A 20517-nucleotide genomic window follows, 5' to 3' on the forward strand; every position below is an offset into this window, starting at 1 on the left:
TTGAAGAATTTGCATTTTCTAAATTATGAGCAAAGCTTAGGTCCATGTCTGTTTTCAGTTGGTATTTCCTCCCTGCTTTTCCCAGCATGAGTGGATTTTCTGTTTCAGGCAAAGCGAAGAGACTCACCTGCAGATGGCAGCCAGAAAGCCAGTGACCCTGAGGGCAAACAGGTAAGGTCCTAAGGATGGGCTTCTGGGAACCTTCCTGGCTATATGCCTGGCCCCTGGTAAGGACTTTACTATGTAGTTGCTCCTACTCACTCTTGACGCACGTGGATGATGTCTATTGGATAATTATCTTTTGTTTCCATGTGTCCTTTTTTTTTCATGTGTCCTTTTGATATAGGACGTATGAGATAAGGGAACTATTACTCCCAACTTGCTAGATGTCTGACATGCCAAGTTTGTGTTCTCTAAAATTGAAGAATGAATTCTAGGAACAACAGAGGTTCAGAGTAGGGAGAATTTATTGAGAGAAAGATAGCTTCTGTCTAAGAGAGACAAAAGGGGTCCTGAATGGGTGGCTGGGGACCCCACTTCTCAGGGGATTTTTTTTTTTTTTTGGTACCGGAGATCGAACTCGGGTCCTTTTGCTTGTGCAGCAGTGGCAAAACCACTGAGCTAAATCCCCGGCCCCTCGGGATTTTTATGGACCAAAACTACAAGGTAAGGCAGGTACAAGGTGGGACAAAACTATAGTTAACTGATAAGATTACTAGTGGTTTAGGTAATATTGATCCAAAGGAGAATCGCAAGGTGGATATGAGGTGGGACAAAACTATGGTCAAACAATAAGATTACACAAGAATAGTCACTCAGGTAATACTTATGGGGATCAAATGAGGAAGCAAGTCAGGATGGACCCAGCAAGGATTTTCCAAGCAGGAATGGGCTAGGGAGGTTTTGGTCCCGCATCAATGCCTATATAGAATATCAATCACTGCTGTTCATCCCTAGGAGAAGTATGTGGGTGTAATTGTTCCTCTTTTTCTTGAAGCCTGGCCTTCAGTGAATGTGCCTCTGGCCACAATTGTCTTCTGTGCTAACTTTCTCAAGGGCCTGGCCTTGCCTGACTGCCTGTAATATATCTAATTAACTTAGCTGTCTACAATACTTTGTTTTATTTTGTTTTGTTTTTTGGTACTGGGGATCGAACTCCGGTCCTTGCACTTGTGAGGCAGGTGGCATATTTTAAAAACATATTTGTGTCATAACTTGGAAAATACACAACACTGTGTGAGGAAATGTAGGATGCTCTTCTAAGCCTGATGTATTAGTCAGCTACAGCTGCTATAACAAAGCCCCACTGAGAGGATGGCTCAAATAATGGACCATTTCTCACAGTTCTGGGGGTTGGAAGTCTGAGATCAAGGTGAGATGAGGGCTGGTTTCTCCTGGCACCTCTCTCCTGGGCTCACAGACACTGTCTTCTTGCTGTATCTTCACATGGTTGTGTGTGTGTGTGTCTTGTCTGTGTGTGTGTGTGTCCTGACCTCTTCTTTATTTTTAAATTTATTATTATTATTTTTGTTTTGTTTGAAACATGTTCTCACTATGTCATCTGGGCTGGCCTTGAACTCACTATTTTAGCCCAGGCTGGGCTTGAATTCACTATGTAGCCCCAGGCTGGTTTAAGCGATCTTCTTGGCCCAGCCTTCCTTCCCACAGCCTCAGTGCTGAAATTACAGGCATGCACCATCATGCCCAGCCCTAACCTCTTAGGGACACAAGCCTGATTGAATTAGAATCCCCCCTAATTATGTCTGTAAAGACTGTTGACAGATAAGGTCATACTCTTAGATCCTGGAGGCTAGGACACCATTCACCCTTGTCTTCTGCCCTCATGAGTCTGGCTTGGTCTCCCAGCTGGATGTGTCCCTCCCCCAGGAGTTTTCTATCTGTGGTGCCTGTTGTTTGTTGTGCCTTGAGGTTCCATTTCCCCTCCTCAGGTGTGCAGCACAGGCTTTGCACACCCTCAGCCTGAGGCTTCTCCCCACTAACTTCCATGTGTCGGTACAAATCAAGTTGCCTGTTTTTTTGTTTTGTTCTGGTTTTTTTTGGTACTGGGGATTCAACTCGGGTTCTTGTGCTTGCAAGGCAGGCGGCAGAACCACTGAGCTAAATCCCCAGCCCTCTAGTTGCCTGTTTTGAGAAACAGGTTTTTTCTTGACAACATTGCCCAGAGCACTCAAGGGAAGGTGTTTTGTTTCGTTTTGTTTTTCCTCTGAAAGAGTAGTGAGTGCTTGGAAGGCTTCTGGAGATCCCAGGGCAGGCTTGGCCTAGCATTGAGGTGGAGACATACACTGTCACTTCCTCTCCTGCCTGAGATCTTTGCGTTTAACTGTTTTCCCGCCTCTTCTTCATGTTCTTGCGGCCTCACCCAAGGGCATCTTGCTAAGGAGCTCCTCCAGAGCAGCCATAGTGCGAAGTGAGCTCAGGTGCCTTGCTGCCCCTGCAGCCTCTGCTTTCCCATACTTAAACTCCCCAGCACCCTGCCTCTTGCCATCTTCTGCCATTTTCCAACAGTTCAGGTGACCCTTCACAGTTTTTAGTAGTCAAGTATTTTTTAATGAAGGTACTTTGTTTTTTAAGTTATTGTACACTTACTAGATGATAACAGTGTAAATACAACATTTATGTCCATTGGGAAAACAAAAATTGATGTTACTCACTTTATATTGTGATATCCACTTTAGTGTGTGGTATTCTGGAATCAAGTCCTGAGTGTCTCCGAGGTCTCCTGTGTTTACTTAGTACTAAGAGCTTCTGAAGCACCTTTTTTTTTTTTTTTTTTTGTACTGGGGATCCAACTCAGGTCCTTGCACTTGCACAGCAGGCGGCCAAACCACTGAGCTAAATCCCTGGCCCTGAAGCACCTTTTAATGATTAGCGGCAGAAAGCCTAGTGTGGTGACATATACCTGAAATCAAATCTCAGTATTTGGTAGGCTGAGGCAGGGACAATTGAGAGTTCAGTGCCAGCCTGGACTATATAATGAAACCTTGTCTCAAAAAAACAAAAACACAGCCAGGCATGGTGGTACACACCTGCAATCCCCAGCACTTAGGAGGCTGAGACTGGAGGATGGCCACAAGTTCAAGGCCAGCCTTAGCTACATAGCAGTGAGTTCAAGACATATTGACAAATGCTGGTGAAGATGTGGAAAGACTGGAACTTGTGTGCACTGTTGGTGGGAGTAGTGTAAGATGCTGCAGCCCTTTGACAATACTCTGGAGGTTCCTCATAGTTACAGAGAGGATCACTGTATGAGCCAGAAATTTTACTTAAGGGTCTGTCCCCAAAAGAATTGAAAGTGAGAGGGCCGGGGATTTAGTTCAGTGGCACTACATCTGCCTTGCAAGTGCAAGGTCTTGAGTTTGATCCCTGGTACCGGGGGAAAAAAAAAAACATAGTGAAGAATTGAAAGTGAGGACTCATTCACAGCAGCGCTATTCATTACAACTAAAATGTGCAAACAACTCTAGTGTCCATTGGTAGATAAATGGATAAAGAAAATGTGGTCCAACCAGACAGTGGACTGTTACTTAGCTTTCAAAATGAAGGACATTCTGACACTTGCTAGGGTATGTGTACTAGTCAGCTTGGGCTGTCTTTTAATACCACAGACTAGGCAGCCTAAACAACACATGTGCATTTCCTTCAGTTTTTGTTGTTGTTGTTGTTGTTGTTTGTTTGTTTGTTTTTGGTACTGGGGATCGAACTCGGGACCTTGCACTTTCGAGGCAGGCGCTGGAACCACTGAGCTAAATCCCCAGCCTAGATATGCATTTCCTTATGATTCTGGAGACTGAAGCCCCAGCTGAGGATTTCAGCAGGCTTGCTTCTTCTGAACTTCATATGGACTCACAGATGGCATCTTTCCCCATTCCCTCAACAGGTCATCTTTTTTGTTTTTTTGGTTTTTTTGTTTGTGTTGTTTGGTGTTTTCTCCCTTTTAAAAATGTTTTGTTTTCAGACAGAACCATACTAAGTCACTGAATAGCTCAGACTATCCGAAAACCTATGATCCTCCTGCCTCAGGCTCCTAGACTGCTGGGATCCCATGTGTATTACCATGCACAGTGCCAGCTGCTCTCTGAGCACAGTCTCAGGCCTGTTGGGTGGCAAGTGTTGCTGTGAAGCCAGCCCCAGATAATGGCCCCGTCTCCCCAGGTCCACATCATAGGGATCGGCTGAGCTGCTGGGCTGTCTTGTGGGGAGGGTCGTGCCAGGCTCAGGGTGTACTTGGTACTGCCCCCCCCACGAGGGATGTGGTGGTCTGATGGGCATCCTGTGGCAGTGAGCCAGCTGGAGCAGACATGGGCAGGGGTAGATACCCTGCCAGCTGGGCTGGTGGCTTCAAGATGGCAAGCTGGGACAGCACTAGAAATCTAGGAATCACAAGTGCCATCCCCTAGTCCTCTGTGTGTGTCTGGCCTCCTGTTGGGCTTCCTGACCCTCAGCCTTGCAGTCTCTGACTCTAGCCTCCCCTGGCCCTGTTGTCTGTGACTCCTGAGCGCATCGGAGACTGAAGTTCTGAGGTGGAGAATCAGGCCATTGACCCGCCCACCTGCACTCCCAGCAGAGTGTGCACAGCCTCACTCTCTGTGCTGTGGTGATGGTTATGGTGCTGGCGATGGCTTCATGAGAGACAACCTGGCATAGGCCCTGCATGCTGTGAGCCTTGGGGATGATCAGGGCAGGATTTTGTTTTTTGAGACAGGGTCTTGCTATGTAGCCCATGCTGGTCTCGAACTTGGGGCGATCTTCCTGCCTCACCCTCCTAGGTGCTGGGATCACAGGTGTGCACCACCATGCCTAGCTCCTCATAGGCCATCCCTTGGTACACACGTTTCTGGTCTCTTCCTCTTTTCATGAGGGTGACTGTCATGTGCCCACCCTCATGACTTTGGTTCACCTCAATTCCCTCCCACAGGCTTATCTCCCCTTAAGGGTAGGACTTCAATATATGAATCTAGAGAGGGGAAACAGTTCAGTCCGAGACACAGATGTCATGTCAAGTGATATAAGCCAGTCACAAAAAGACAAATACTTCAGAGTTCTACCCACTTATATGAGGTGCCTAGTGTAGTCACACTCATAGAGACAAAAGAGAATGAGGAGATAATGTTTAATGGGCACAAAGTTTTATTGGGGAAGATGGGAAGAATTCTGGAGCTGAAGTGCACATTTAAAAGTAGTTAAGATGGGGGCCAGGGATTTAGCTCAGTGGTGCCACAGCCTGCCTCGCAAGCACAAGGTCCTGAGTTTGATCTCCAGTACCAAAAAAAAAAAAAAGTAGTTAAGGTAAATTTTATCCTATATATATTTAACCATGGAAACAACAAGTGAAAACAGACAGGCAGACAGCTGGTGTTGGGTGGAGGCATGGTGCCCTCCATGGCTACTCTCTGGCCCCAGCCCAGTGTGTCTGAATCTCCCATTGATAGGAACTCTTACTCTGGACTCATTGTAGCAGCACATCTGTGGTCCTTGTGGCCTGGGGGAAAAGGGCCAATGTAGATATTGTTAGTGATTTTGAGAGTAAAGTAGCTTGATCTCCTTGGAGGCGTCCTCCCCTGGTGTGATTTTTTTTGAGCAGAGAAGTCACTGTGTGCCTCCTCCCTCCTGTTCTGAGGCAGGGTCACCTTGGGGTTTGGGGATCGGTCAGGGCTGAGCCTCCCTCCTGGGTCCTCTTAGGTTGTAGTCCCAAGTGGCTGATAGGGAGGGCTTAGCATGGAGCATCCCCCTGCACACTCTGTCGAGGTAGGGCTACAGTGTATTGGGGCCACAGAATCCTGAGGAGTGGGCTTCAGTTGTTTAAGGGGAGCCCTTAGTGTCTCCAGGTGGGAGTGGGGGCATGCCCCAGGACACTGGGGCCTACTTGGCACCACAGCTTCTCAGGCTGCTGTATGTACCTCATGAGACCTGAGCTTACCGTCTGTGAGCGGCACCTGACTCAGCCTGTGCCCCAGTGGTCTTCCCACTAGAGCTGCTTTGGGGCTGGACTTGGCTGGCAGGAGCATCACACCCTGATTTCCATACCCTCTGTGCTCTTGGATTATGGTCTGAAGTCACGAGATGACAGCGCACAGGCTCCCTCTTCAATCACAGGCAGCAGCCATGCTTTTAGCTGAGAATAGGGACTAACAACTTCTGCTGAGTAAACTGTCCAGCCCTTTGAGGGAGACACTTTCTCTCTCATTTGGGAAGAAGGGCCCAGGCCCCTAGGGAGGCTCCAGAATTGGATTCAGGAGAAGGCTGAGATTTCAAGTGGCAGGTTGAGGGGTGCAGAGCATCCTCGAACGTGATCATAACCCAGGATGGTAGCCTCTCAGTTGGTAGGACGTGAGGTTCTAGCTTTCCTGGGTGGATTTGAGCCCACATGAGTGCGTTTGGTTCATTTCTGTGACCTGTGGAACTTGGCGGGGTTCACTTTCAAGGAGAGGTCTGAGAGGAGACCAGACACCGGGGGCATCCCAGCCCATGATGCTGTGATCCAGTCTGTTACTGTGGTTGCTGCTGGAAGAAAACGTCTGTTTACAGGCCGGGGATTTAGCTCAGTGGTTCCGGCGCCTGCCTCAAAAGTACAAGGTCCCGAGTTCAATCCCTGGTACAAAAAAAAAAGAAGAAAATGTCTGTTTGCTCTCTGATCCAGGTGTCTGTGTTCCTTGTGCTGTGGGATCACGGGGACCTTTGTGGGGCCATTCCCGTAGGAGGGCAGCCTGCATCCTGCCCCGAGGAGTCCCTGATAGGGGCCTGGTGGGGCCCACATTGTTTTTCTTTCTGTAGAACATGAGATTTCTAGCAGCCCCTCACCAGGCTGAGATCATAGGTGTGATATGGGTGTCTATAGTGCTCAGCTGAGCATCCCCAGATGCCCCTGAGGCCAATGCAGGATTCCTTGGCGTCGGTGAACCAGCTTCTGGGGAGGTTCTGCTTGGGGGTAGGGGAAGAACAAGACATTTTGTGATGGCTTCACCCAGGGCCTTGGGAAGAAAGTGGTTCCCTGGCTTAGCAGCAAGTGGTGGAGTAGCTAGGCCCCATCCCAAATCTTTCTGGGAGTGCCCAGTGGCACCCCTCAACCCCAGGTGTGCAGTTTGAGCTGATTGCTCTCAGCACCCATCTCCACGGTTCTGTGCTCTGGGTTGGAAGCCTTCACCCAAGGAAATATCTGAGGGAAGTTACTCTGTGCTAGACTCTGTCCCTTGTTAAATATATGTTGAGTTTTTTATATTACGGACAGTTATTTTTAAACTCAAACTAGTGAAGCCACCCACTTTGTGATCCACTTTGTTGCATACCTCCACCTACTGCCTGAGGGTACTTTCTACATTTTGAAGCAAAGTTGAACATCAGACCATTGCAACTGCAAAGATGTCCATGTGAAACTCACTCTAACATGGCTTTGACTCGAGATTTGATGGGCCCTTGCAGTTGGCCTTTCCTAGCTCAGCTGCCATGGGGAATGTGGCTTTCCACCACTTTGTGGTTCATTTCTGTTCTTTTTCTCTTGCACTGTGACTTCCACGTTACTAGTACTTAGTATTGTATCGCTGATTTTTGTTTGTTATATATGAAATAGAGATGATAAGAATCGGTCCATTTTCCACTTTCTTTGATGGGTAAGGAAGCATAGGATGGGTCAGGGGTGGTGGCACATGCCCGTAATTCCAGCACTCGGGAGGTTGAGGCAGGAGGATCGCCAAGAGTTGGAGGCCAGCCTGATCTCCATAACGAGATCCTGTCTCAAAGAAACAAAATAGGCTGGGGATTTCGCTCAGTGGTTCTGCCACCTGCCTCGCAAGTGCGAGGTCCCGAATTTGATCCCTGGTACCATAAATAAATAAAAATAAAAAAGGAAGCGTAGGACGTGCCTTCCTCATGGCCTTCCGCTTATGCCCCCAGGAAACCTGGACAGGCTCAGAAGGATAGCTGGTATTCAGCCTGACCCATTTCTGCCCCTGCCAGGTTGATTTGAGGCTCATTTCCTGCAGAGAAACTCAGTAGACATTGTCCAGATGCCATTCTCTTGCCTGAAGCAAGGTGGCGAGGACGGTCCATCATGGTCAGCATGCTTCAGTGCACAGTTCATGTCGCCTTGCAGTTCCAGAAGGCTGTGCTAATGTGATGCTGCTGTCCTCAGAGCAGAGCACTTGCTCATGTTGTTTGTATGTTTTTGAACAGAACCATCTCGCTGTGTTCACAGTGGTTCATCCACTGGCCCCCAGCGTAAGCTCCAGTGTGGCGTCCAGCCTGGCGTCCAGTGCTGGCTCAGGTAGCTCCTCCCCCACTGCTCTGCCTGCCCTCCCCACCCGTGGCCCCATGCTGGACCCAGCTGGCAACACCGTGGAGGCTGTCCTAGGTAAGTCCCGCCTTTCTCTTCTCTCCTGCTGGCCACCTCTGAACCTGCACCTATGTGGGAGTGTTAGGGAATGCTTGTTTCTGTTGAAAAGCCAGATGTGTGGTTTTGGTGGCCCTCTTGTTACTCTGATTGTGTCATCCTATGGCCTTAGGTATGATGGGCACAGGGGAACAAGGATCTCAGCTGCCTTGGCTACCCTAGAATCACAGAGGGTGGTACTTTTCTGCCCAGTAGCCATTGCAGAATGGGGGAGCTAATGAGAATGAAAATCAAAGGGAGTGGGGGCAGGGTGAGCCCTGGAGCCATCAGACACAACTGTCAGCACCCTTGGCTGTTGGCTTCAGTGTTCTTTGGCTGCCCAGAGTCACTAAGGATTTTGGGGGTGGGGAGGGGGTGATGGGTGAGACATGATGGGAGCTGGGCTGTGCAGGAGCCTTGTGAAAGTCAGGTGGCAGAGTGGGTGTGCAGAAGCCAGGTATGGGTGGATAGACAAATGGCCCACCTGGGGAGGCCTTTTCTTTTTCTTTGCAGCACTGAGATTGGAATCCCGGGGCTTGCACAAGCTAGGCTACACCCCCAGCACTTTTTAAATTTTCTGACAAAGTCACACTAAGTTGCCTAAACTGGCCTTGAACTTGCAGTCATCCTGCTTTAGCCTTCTGAGTAGCTGGGATCACAAGACCACAAGGAAGGCTTTCATGAGTGATAGGTGAGGACACTTTGAGATCCTATATTCATGGTGATCAGCACCCAGCTGACTCCAGCATATTCTTTGCTCTGACAAGGAGGGACACAGAAAAGGCTGGTATTGTGGTGACCTCCAGAGTCCTTTGTTGTTGGTCAGCTCTGGCATGGTCCTGGCCTGTTGGGTCCTGGAACATACCCTTCCCTTCTCACATCCAGTCCTGCAGGTTCAGAGAGTGACTCAGTGTGGGGCTGGGGATATGGGGCCTGGAGCATAGTGTAGCATATGCCATTTGGGAGCAAAATGAGTACAGGGTGTGTGTGCTGGTGTCAGTGACCCATGTGGATGCATGAACCAGTCAAGTGGCCAGCCCTGTGAGGGAACAGGTGTAACATTTACTGTCTTACAAGATTACTGTAAATACAGCCTCACAGGCCTCACAGGCCTCTCAACAGCCCCACTGGGATGCAAGTTAGATGTGCTGCCCTTAGTCTTCCCAAGTACCACTCAAGTACACAAGCTTTGTACTCAGAAGGACATAAGAGTTTCCTGTCATGCACATGAGGGAAGTCAGGAGCTGGCAAGGTGTACTGCTGAGGCTCCAATAGCCTCGAAGTCCTCAGGTCCTCATGGCTCTGCACACATTACTGTTGTCTCGCTGTCTCTTGGAATAGCTATAGCCTTTGGCAAGCTTGATGTGGCTGGGTCTTCTGCCCTACATTTTTTTTTTTTGGTGCTGGGGATCAAACTCAGGACCTTGTGCTTGTGGAGGCAGGTAGCAGAACCACTGAGCTAAATCCCCGACCCCATGCCCTACATTTTTAAAAAGTTTATTCATTTATTTTTGTGGTATTGAGAATTGAATCCAGGACCTCACCCATGCCGGGTAAGCACTTGAGCTCTGAGCTATATGTCCAGCTTCTGCCCTGTATTTATTTGGGTAGGTTCTCATCCTTCCCACCCTTGCAAAGGTCACTTTTCCAAATCACCAGGCCCTCCTGTGGCTTCAAGTCTCCTCCTCAGCCCTGGTCTTCTTATGTGGTCTCCACTGTTGTTCTGTCCCATCTACTAGAGAATCCTTTATAATTCGGGGCTCCTCTCAGCCTCACAAGGCCATGGGGCAGTATATGTCTCTAAGGTGACCACCACCTTCCTGTTGTGGGGTCCAGTGACAAAGGTGGCCCTTCACAACCCTGAGGCACCATATAGCAGGTGGTAGGACCTGAAATTACTCTAAACAGGCCTGGCTGCAGTTCTAGTTTCATGTAATGAGATATATATTTATTTATTTATTTTAGTTTTTAGTGCTGGGATTATAAGCATGTACCACCACACCTGGCCCCAGCTGTTTTGTAGTGCATTCTTCCATTGGCAAAAGTATTTCCTGAACCAGCTACCTATAGGTAAGGAGATGCAGGTTGCTTTTTCAGGGTCAGCATTGCCTTTGCTTGCAGGCAGTGTTTTGGTGGTTGCTGCCCACAACCCTTGTGCCTCCACCCCAGACCTTCCCTGTGACTCTGATTACTGTGCTCAATTTTTGTTTTGTTTTGTTTTTCTGCATAGTGGATTGAACCCAAGGCCTTTGTACTGAGCCACATCCTCAGTTTTTTGTTTGTTTTTTTAAGTTTTGAGACAGTTATCCTGTCTCAGCCTCCCTGTGTGCTGGAATTACAGGCTGTACCACCATGCTTGGCTGTTCACGTTTTATTAGCTGTTTCAGAGGGTTTGGGGCTAAGGCAGTGTGGGCTTGTTATGTATTTTCTTGTGCACAGTGATTGGCTACATGATGAAAGATGAGCCAATTTTGGAGCAACAGGCTGTTCACACTGGTTCAGTATTTCAGTGGTCAGCAGACCTCTTTCAGCCATTTGACCGATTTGGCTTATCCCTTTTGCCTCCACTGAGCAGGAGCAAGTGGACAGAGGCCTGCCCATACGTCGTAGCGGTGTGAACGTCCCTCAGAAAGGGGGCTCCGCCCCTAACAGGGGTGGGGCGGGTCTCTGAGGAAATCGTCCTGAGAGGCCTGCGTGCTTCTGCTTTTCAGGCTCCCCGGGGCGGGGCTGGCGGCTGTGTCACGGGGTAGGCGGGGTCTGGCCCAGTGTGTGGGGCCGTGGCCTGCTTTGAATTGGCTGAGGCAGCGGCTGCAACTGCGACTGCAACCTTCACCGTGAGTCAGCACCAAGTCAGCGTTGGTGACGCCCTGGGCCTCCTAAACCCTGAACCAGCACCGTTGTTATTCCATGCTTTGGAGCCGCCACTCTCCCAGTGCTCTGGCTTCTTAGGTACATCTGCCCCTAGATGTACCTCTTAGAGTCCATGTCCCTGAGCCAGGTGTGAGCAGAGGTCAGTACCAGGTTTCTCCTGGTCTGCAGAATGAGGTGACTTCGTGGATCCTCTTCTAAGAACCTGACTCTATTGGGGTGCGCCAGTAAGGGATAGTTCTGCAGGGCCCTGAATCCTCACGGTGGCCCTGCCCAGCCTCATCTCTCCCCTGTGCACTTGTCCTGCTCCTGGCTCCACTGCGAAGCTGAGCTGGTAAGTGGGTGCTGAGTGTTCCTCCTCCTGTGGCCAAGGAAAAATGCCACCTTCTCTTAACCAGGGAGAGCAGCCTGGCCCCTGAGAGGTTCCCTGTCCTGTGTATAAGGGCTAAATCCAGAGAATTCATGCAGCTTGTCCCTGTGTCTCTCTGACCCCAGGGTGCAGTGCCTTGTGAATGTGCTGTGTCACTCCTGGAGCTGGCTGGGCCAGGCCTGTTCTGTGACATCTAGGCTGCTCCTGGTAGTGTAGCCAGGTTCTGGGTCAGGGAGATTGATACAGCATCACATACAGTTTACCTAAGGACATTAACCTAGATTTCCAGCTTCTTGTTAGCAGTGGCTTCTTTCTTTTCTTTCTTTTTTTTCGTACCAGGGATCGAACTCGGGTCCCTGAGCTTGCACAGCAGGTGGTGAAAACACTGAGCTAAATCCCCAGCCCAAACAGTGGCTTCTTACTCCAAGCACATTTCAGAAGATCTGGATTTGATCTTGGGAGCAGTGGTGTAAGGTGGGAGGAGAGGAGACTGTGGATGGGAAGAGAAGAGCAGGGCCAGGCCAGAACTGGTATGGGGAAGGTACCCCATGAAGTCCCTAGTTCACCTTCTTGCCTTTCCCATGCTTGAGGCTCCGAGGTCAGGCTGGGAGTGGGATGACTCATTCCAAGTTCTGCTACAGGTGAAGCTGGTTGCACTGTGGCTGGACCAGGTCTGGCTGGTCTGTTGCCAGCTGAATGTGCTGGGGACGGGGCGGGGCCCTTTGCACCTGTGAGCAGCAACTCTGCTGAGTCAGAGCCTGGCCGGATTAAAGCACTTGCCAGAAGAAAGCTTACCCCTGTTCATTCCTTTGTGCTTCAGTTCTTCAGAAGGTGTTTCTGGGCCTTCACCAGGGTTAGGGCACCATGAGCAATGGGTGTGGCAGGCTAAGTCCAGGGTGAAAGTCTGGCAGAGCAGCATGGCCAGAATGGGAACTCAGATGCTCAAGGCCAGACCTAAGGTACAGGAAATATGTCGGGGCTTAGCCTCAGCCAGCCCACTTTAGCTGGCACTGTCCAGGTACACTTGTATCCTATAGGCTGACCCACAGGGTCTAGGAAGCTGAACAGGCCAAGGATTATGAGACAGTCTTGGGGAGAGGGAGCTGTGTGAGATGCTTCCCTCAGCAGTGCTGGGTGGAAGGTGTCTGGAGCAGAGGAGGGCGGCCACCAGGTAGCCTGACCTGACCAGCATCATAACCCTGTTTTTCTGTGAAGTGGGGACTCTGAATGTAACTGGTTGTTGTCGTCACAGAAAAGTCACTCCTGCCAGCTGTAGGGTCCGGGGTAGCTGCACAGCTGGCCAAAGGATGATCAGATGCTACAAAGGCTGGCTTGGGCCTTAGCTATGTGGGTTAAGGGAAGAGTTGCTTAGGTCGTGCCAGCACTATACTTCAGCCTCTCCCTAATAGGAGGGAGGGATGTGGCTCCTGCTGGGGGACTTCCACAGCATCATCCAGGGCTGTAGAAGCCACTGTATCAGGCATGGATTGAGTCTCAGGAGAAGCTGCCAGGCTCTGAGGAGGGCAGGGTAGGCATACAGAGAGGGCCCAGAGGCAGGATTGGTGGGAAAGCCTAGGTAGAAGTGTAGAGAATGAGCCCAAGCCAGCCACAGTGTCAGGCCTATAATCCCAGCAATGAGAAGGTTGAGGCAGGAGAATCATGAGTTTGAGACCAGCTTGGGCTGTATAATGAGAGCCGGTCTCAAAAAAAACAAAACAGCGACAACAAAAAGATGATACCAGAGTAGGCCAGAGAAGAAGCTGCAGCTGCAAGGATGGGAGTGGAAGGCTGGGCAGAAATGAGGGGCAGAGATGCTTAAGAGAAGATGGGGGTCCAGCTGAGGAGGGGCAGTAAGGGAATTGGGGTATAGGGGGATCAGTCCTGGCACTGGCTCACAGAAGGACAGATTGTAGGTGGAGAGAAGCCTGTGAGGCCTGAGCCCTACAGTCTGTGGAAAAGGATGTGGAGGAGTGTCTCCAGGTGGACCCCATGTAGAGGGGTTGAATTACAGTCCCCTAAAAGATACATCTGAGTCCCAGTCCCTGTGAACAAGGCCTTATTTGGAAATAGGGGCTTTGTGAATGCCATTAAATTATGATGAGGTCAGTAGAGTGAGCCTGGAGTCAGTGATAAGGAGAAATGTAGCTGGACATGGTGGCACACACCTGTAATCCCAGCACTTTGGGAGACTGGGGCAGGAGGATTTCAAGTTTAAACACAGCCTGGGCAGTTTAGCAACTTGGTGAGATGTGTCTCAAAAAGTGCTGGGGAAGGCCATACTCTTAAGTGAAATAAATAGGACACACATGTGTAAATACCGAATAGTATCTCTAGTGTGAGAAACTGAAAGTGTAAATAAGGATGAAAATGATTAAAATGAATAATTGATAATTTGAAATAGGAAAAGGTCCAAAGTTGGAGGGGTGGTGGGAGGGGAAGGGGAAAGGGAAGAAAGGAAAGGAAAAATTATGAGAAAGAAAAAAAAATGGAAACAAAATATGTAAATAGGGAAGGGTGGTGGGGGTGAAGGGCACATAGGTAATGGGGAAAAAAATAAGAACTAAGATACATCATGTTCGGGTGCAAACACCCAATGATAAATGTAAATGTATTGTGTACCTAAAATGTACCAATTAATATATAAATTTTTAAAAAGAATTAAAAAAAAAAGTGCTGGGGAAGGGCCAGGGATTTAGCTCAGTGGTTCCGCCGCCTGCCTCAAAAGTATAAGGTCCTGAGTTCGATCCCCAGTACCAAAAACAAAAGTTCTGGGGATGTGGCTCAGTGCAAAGGCCCTGGGTTCATTCCCTAGTACTGTATTTTTAAAAAAACAACAAAAAAAAAGTGAACATAGACATAGGACAGGACTGTGACAATGGAAGCAGAGACTAGAGTGATCTGGCCAAGTCCGGGAGCTCCAGGACCCTCTCCTGGAGATTCTGGAGGTAGCACTCCCTTGCATACACCTTAGTGTTGTACTTGAGGTCTTCAGCGTGCAGGAGGCTAAGTTTCTATGGTCTGAAGCCACCCAGTGTGCAGTGTTCTTAGCTGTAGGTTTGGAACACTGTAGCCCTGTGATGAGGCAGCTAAAGAGCAGGAAGCATTTGTTGTGGGGAAAACCCAGGAACACAGTGGAGAGGACTGCCCACCATAGGGAGACACCTAGGGGCATGAGCTATGTCAGCAGGATTTTGATCACCTGGAGCGGCCTTCAGTCAGCGGTACGTGGCAGCCATGTCCTCTACATTTGGTGCCCAGTGTCTGGGTCTCCCCAAGGGAGGTGGCTCTGTCTCCTTTCACCATACCTATTTCTTCTGACAGCTGTCATGTTGTTACCTGTCCTTTGCTGTGGCACAAGGACATCAGGTGGATTACGGTAGCAGGTCCTTGAGGGCAGCTGAGACTATACTTGGGACACCACTATCCTTCCTTGATATCTCCTTTTATGTTCCCCACCCTACATTGAGTGAGCAGAGAGGGCCCAAGAACAGTGTGGGTCTGTGGCCAGGGCCACTCTGTGTTTCTTACCCAGCCTCCATCCACAAAGCTTTGGTGATCATGGTGGCCATTGTCCAGACACAGCAATCCTATCCTGGCTGTCTGCCCTTAAGGCAGCAAGATGGAGGCTGGGACTGGTGGGATCATGGGTTGGGTAGCTACCATGCCTTTCTCATGGGGAGGCAGGCTTTCCTGCACTGTCTCTGTGCCCACTGACCTGGGATTTCCAGAGGCAAGAGGCCTTTGCAGCAGGCATAGCTCTGATTCTAAGCCATGTGGTGATATAGGGGAGAGACAGCCCTGTCTTCCCACCTTAGCTTCCTGAGGAGCTGGCATTACAGGTGGGGGCCATTGCATCTGGCTCTACCTGGCTGTATTTTTTTTTTTTTTTTTTGAGACAGGTTCTTGCTATGCAGTTCAGGCTGACCTTGAACTCACTATGTAGCTGAAGCCTCGAACTTGCAGTGATCCTCCTGCCTCAGCCTCCTGAGTGCTGGGATTACAGGTGTGTGCCACCACACCTGGCCCTCTACCTGGCCATGTTGACTCCAGCCTTTGTGATGGTCCCAGGCCTGACTGATCCAGTCCACAGTCCACTGCTAAATCCTCACCTTTATACTGTCACTTGGCATGACCCTGTGCCATGAAGAGGCATCACCTGATGTGCCGCTGGGTCTTCATGGGTGGATATGCTTCATGGGGAGCCTTAGCCACATTTTGGATTTGTCTTGCTGTACACTGGGCCAGGGTGAGACTCATAGGGGTGGGTGGCAGTGGCTGCCTCCTTCCCTCCTCTGAGTGAGCTTACTTTGAATGTCAGAGCTTTGGCATGTGTTATCACTGTTACACTGGCCCAAAGACTTGACACTGCTAGGCAGCAGGAAAGGTGGACAGGAGCCATGTGTTGACTTGCACAGCTAGGTGACCAGGGTCTCTGGGGTTCATCACTGTGCCATGGACCACATCTTTCCTAGGCAAGGGTGAGAGGAAGCACAGTTGGGGGATAGGCAAGGGAGCTTGTGGCTTCTTGGTGTGAGATTCAGCATTGGTGGGGACGGAGGGGACCCAGCCAACAGGAGATGACAGGGACCACATGGGACACACAGTGAGAAACTAGGACCCTGGGGTGGGCCAGGGAAGGTGCCCACAGATTTGGCCAGAAGTGCTGGGAAGGTGACTGGTCCTGTCTGTGGTCCTCCTCATGTGGTAGTGTGCCTTTTCACACTTGAGGCCCACTGCTTCTGGTTGTACCTTCCCTGAGCTGCATATCATGCTGTGGCTGTGGGTGTTTCAGAAGAGCACCAACAGCTAGCTGTTCTCAGCCTCCTGGGAGCTTCTTGATCCCAGGAGGAGGCCTCAGAGTCCTTGCTTGCTGCTGGGAGGGCAGAGCCTGTGCTCTGGTGCAGGGCAGGTAGCTTTGGAGGGTCAGGGTTCTCAAAGAGGATGTCAGGTGAGGACACCTTGGGTCAGCAACCCTGCTGGAAGGCAGCCACTTGTGTTCTGAGGGCAGGATCCATAACAACTTTGGGAAATGAGAGGCCCCTCCAGATCCTGGAGGGGGTCTGGCATCATTCAGTGCCTCTGTCCATTTAACAGGTGGGCTTATAAGCACCAGGGATTCCCCCACGGTGTGGTAGCATCCTTGTTTGGGGGCTCCTGAAAGAGGACAAGATATGTCTCTACCCTTTGGTGGAGTTGGCTCCACGTTTGCTGTGCAAGGAGGTCCTAGGTCCTGTCCAGCCAGCAGTGTCAGACTTTGCAGCCACTTGCTAATGGAAATCCCATGCCTGAGAAGTTTTTACTAGCTGGACATGTTTACTTGGTGAAGTAGTTTTAGTTTGGTGTAGACGGCACTAGGGATTGAACTCAGCCCTTGTGCATACTAGGTAACCACTATACCTTTGACCTACACCACCACCCCCCTTTTTGTACTGGGGATTGAACTCAGGACCTTGCCCTTGCAAAGCAGGCGCGAGCAATGCCACTGAGCTAAATCCCCAGCCCTCCCAGCCCGTGTTTTAACAAATAACTGGAAGCTAAAGAAGCAGCAGAACCCTCTGTAGAATGGGGTTATGTTGCTGGGCCTGCAAGAAGGCTGCAGGGAGAAAATACCCTTGCTTTACAAGAGACAGGAACCTGGCTAGCTGCATAGGCACCTCAGGACCCAGCCAGGGTGACAGGGATGCTTGTTCTCAGACCCTAGCAGCCAGATGTCCTTGGGCTGTAGGTCTCACTTCTAACTGGGCAAGGTATTAGGGTTCAGGATTCCCTCAGCAGAGGCCCTGTAGGTAAGCTGAGGTTTGATCTCACAGGTTCTGCCTTGGACCTTCGTCTCAGTGACATAAACATCGCATCCCTGGATAAAGACCTGGAAGACAGTGATGCCCGTGACCTCGGGCTGACAGGTGAGTGCTGAGTCAGCTAGTCCTTGAGTACCATGTGCTGAACTGGCCTTCATGGGTGGGAGGCCCTGGTTGCACCCCAGTCTCCACATCTCCTTCCCACCTCTGCCACCTGTGTGGGTTAGTTTCCTGCTGCTTCCTCAGTTTACTTCCATCTTAGCCAAGTGGCCCCTGCAGGGGCAGGTAGAGCCCTTCCTCAGGAAACAGGAAAAATTACATCTTAACCACTGCGGCCTGTAAAGGTGAAAGTGTTAGTGTTATATAATAAGTCATGTTTTTCATTTTGAAAGTGTATTGTCTGCCAATTTTAAAAGAAACCGTCTTAGGGGCCCTGCAAGTCCTGGACACACCATGCTGGTGGGTGTCTGGCCTAGGCTGGGGACCCTTGCTGAGATGCCCTCTTGCTCAAGTCCCCTTTGGCTTCTGGTCCCCTGTCCTTTGTCCCCAGCATCCACCTGCTTCAGCTGCAGACTCCCATGTGCTTATGGCCAGGTGTCCCTGTGGCCACCTTACTCACTCAGTTCCTCCTCCGTCCAGGCCCCCGGTCGCTGGCAGGCTCGGCCCCTGTCGCCATCCCGGGCTCCTTGCCCCGCTCACCGTCCCTGCACTCGTCCTCCTCTCTGTCCACGTCCCCGCTCAGCTCGCTGTCCCAGTCCCTGTCGGGGCCACTCACCGCCTCAGCCATGACGCCCCCCCAGCAGCCGCCACCCCTCAGGTCAGAGCCTGCCGCCCTAGGCTCCACAGCCTCATCCTACAGCTCCTTAGGTGAGTCCTGGCTTGGCCTTGCACAAGCACTCACCTCCTTGGCCCTGGCTGAGGGGACCCTGCCGCTAGACCCCTGTTGCATAGCCTAGTCAACAGGTCCAGAGCACTGGCCTGCTAGGGCTGTGTTGCTGGTGGTCACCAAAGTGGTATCGGCAGCTCTTCAGACCCCCACATACCTGGAGGGAAAATGATGGGAAATAAAAGAAAGGGACGCAGACACAGTATTCAATTTACAATGGGGGACCAGGAGGGAGGAAACTGTCTCTAGTGGATAGGCTTCTATGAACTCAATTCCACGGTGGCCCCGCTTTTACTATTCACCAAGAAATGCAGGCGGAGGGTGTAGTGTAAGATCCCAGGAACACCAAGTGTAGTAAGATTAGAATAGCAAGATAGGGACCGAGTTTAGCATCTTAAAGGGAGAAGTTAGGGTCTTTCCCCACATGTCTGCATAATCTGTTGCCCTCAGTAGGAGTTATCTTGTCTCAGGAGTGCTATGTTTATGGCTTTCCACACAGCCAGGGAGTCATACTTTTCTGTTGCAGAGGCACGTTAACTCTGACCTGGGCCTGTGGTGCCTGTAATCTGGCCCCTTACTAATCTATGCATATCATGGCTGGTCCCCAACAGCATGGGAACCCCTGCCATCATGGCACTCGTTCCTTCCTTGCCATCCTATTGTAGGACTGCCATGCTCTCATAGCCCAGGTGGCTTCATGGTGCTGTGCAGAGGTACAGGCTGTTGGTCCGAAGCTCCCATGCAGGAGTGTAAATGATAGTGACCAGAAATAGCACTAGTGCCTCCTGTTGTTGTTGTTCTTTTTTTTTTTTTGGTACCGGGGATCGAAAGTTGTTCTTTTTTTTAATCTTACGTGATCCATTACATTTTTAAAGAATGCTTGTGCTGATCTCTAATGCTGCATGCATGGCAGCAGGCATAACCCAGGGAAGCAGAAGCTTGAGGCCTCTAGGATCTGTACTTAAAGCCTGAGAAGCCCTGTTCTCCATGTGCAGCCATAGGGACTTTGGATTCAATTTCCTTTTTAGCTTAAATTCCCCAAGTGGTTGGGAGAGAGGTGTGTTAGAAAGATCTGAGTGGCATCGCTGTCAGCCTGTGCTGGCATCTCGTGGCCTCGCCTGTGGGAGCTGACCAAGAGTTAGGGCTCCTGTGATCATGGGCAAGGGAATCACAGGTCCATTGGGAGAGGTGGCCAGGAGGGGCAGGCTGTGGGCACAGTGTGGCCCCTGTCATCTCCATCTTATCTACTCCTCACACTAGGTTTGAATGGTGTCCCTGGGAGCATTTGGGACTTTGTTTCTGGCAGCTTCTCTCCCAGCCCTTCTCCCATCCTAAACACTGGCCCCCCAGTGTCAAGTCCAAATGGTGCTGAGCTGGCCCGGGTCAGGCGGCAGCTGGATGAGGCCAAGAGGAAGATTAGGCAGTGGGAAGAGTCTTGGCAGCAGGTGAAGCAGGTGAGCATGTGGGGAGGGCCCTGGATGCATGGGTGGGATGGGATGGGTAGGACAGGTGGTGTAGGAGGAGGCTGGCTCTGGCTGCTCCTGCATTATCTCCTGGGTTTCAGGCCTGTGATGCATGGCAGCGAGAGGCTCAGGAGGCCAAGGAGCGGGCCCGAATGGCAGACAGTGACCGGCAGCTGGCCCTGCAGAGAAAGGAGGAGGTTGAGGCTCAGGTAAAGCAGTTGCAGGAGGAGCTCGAGGGCCTGGGCTTGTTGTCCTCATTGCCTGGGCTACGGAGCTGCGGTGACATCGGCTCTATCCCACTCCCCAAGCTGCACTCTCTACAAAGCCAGCTGCGCCTGGACCTCGAGGCTGTTGATGAGGTATGTCCTGGTATGCAGTGGTGGCTTGGGGTCTGCCCCTTTAGGGCAGGAGAGGGTTGAGACTGCTCTGTATGACCTTCTCTTCCCCATACCAGCCTACAGTATGGCCACAGGCTCTGCCCACTGAGCACCTCCTCTTGTCCTGCCCTTTCTAATGAGCATGTAGCTGTGCCTTCCATGCAGAATGGCCCTACTCTTAAGTGGTTGTTTTTTAGTTTGTTTGTTTGTTTTTTGGTACCTGGGATTGAACTCGGGTCCTTGTGCTTGCACAGCAGTCAGCGAAACTACTGAGCTAAATCCCCGGCGCTGGCACTACTCTTCCTGAGTTTGGGGCACTTTATTTAGAGTTGGCCACTGGGATCACTGGTGCCTCTCAGAATCCTGAGTTTG

At 50.6% G+C, this 20517-nt stretch overlaps 1 protein-coding gene across 5 annotated transcripts in view; it reads left to right on the forward strand.

Moving 5' to 3' along the window:
• Positions 1–20517, forward strand: part of Unkl (unk like zinc finger) — a 43204-nt gene that overhangs the window by 19559 nt on the left and 3128 nt on the right. For 4 of the 5 annotated variants that reach the window (XM_004873851.4, XM_013068882.3, XM_013068883.3 and 1 more), the window contains 6 exons: positions 109–171; positions 8188–8365; positions 17432–17524; positions 18059–18286; positions 19566–19759; positions 19870–20127. In XM_004873851.4, the coding sequence (XP_004873908.2) occupies positions 109–171; positions 8188–8365; positions 17432–17524; positions 18059–18286; positions 19566–19759; positions 19870–20127 (1014 nt within the window). The remainder of the gene's footprint in view (positions 1–108; positions 172–8187; positions 8366–17431; positions 17525–18058; positions 18287–19565; positions 19760–19869; positions 20128–20517) is intronic. The other variant, XM_021251369.2, reaches the window with a different exon arrangement.

The sequence above is a fragment of the Heterocephalus glaber genome, unplaced genomic scaffold (assembly GCF_053883595.1).
Source record: "Heterocephalus glaber isolate CG9 unplaced genomic scaffold, H.glaber_assembly_v1.0 deba00001781, whole genome shotgun sequence".
Classification (NCBI taxonomy): domain Eukaryota; kingdom Metazoa; phylum Chordata; class Mammalia; order Rodentia; family Bathyergidae; genus Heterocephalus; species Heterocephalus glaber.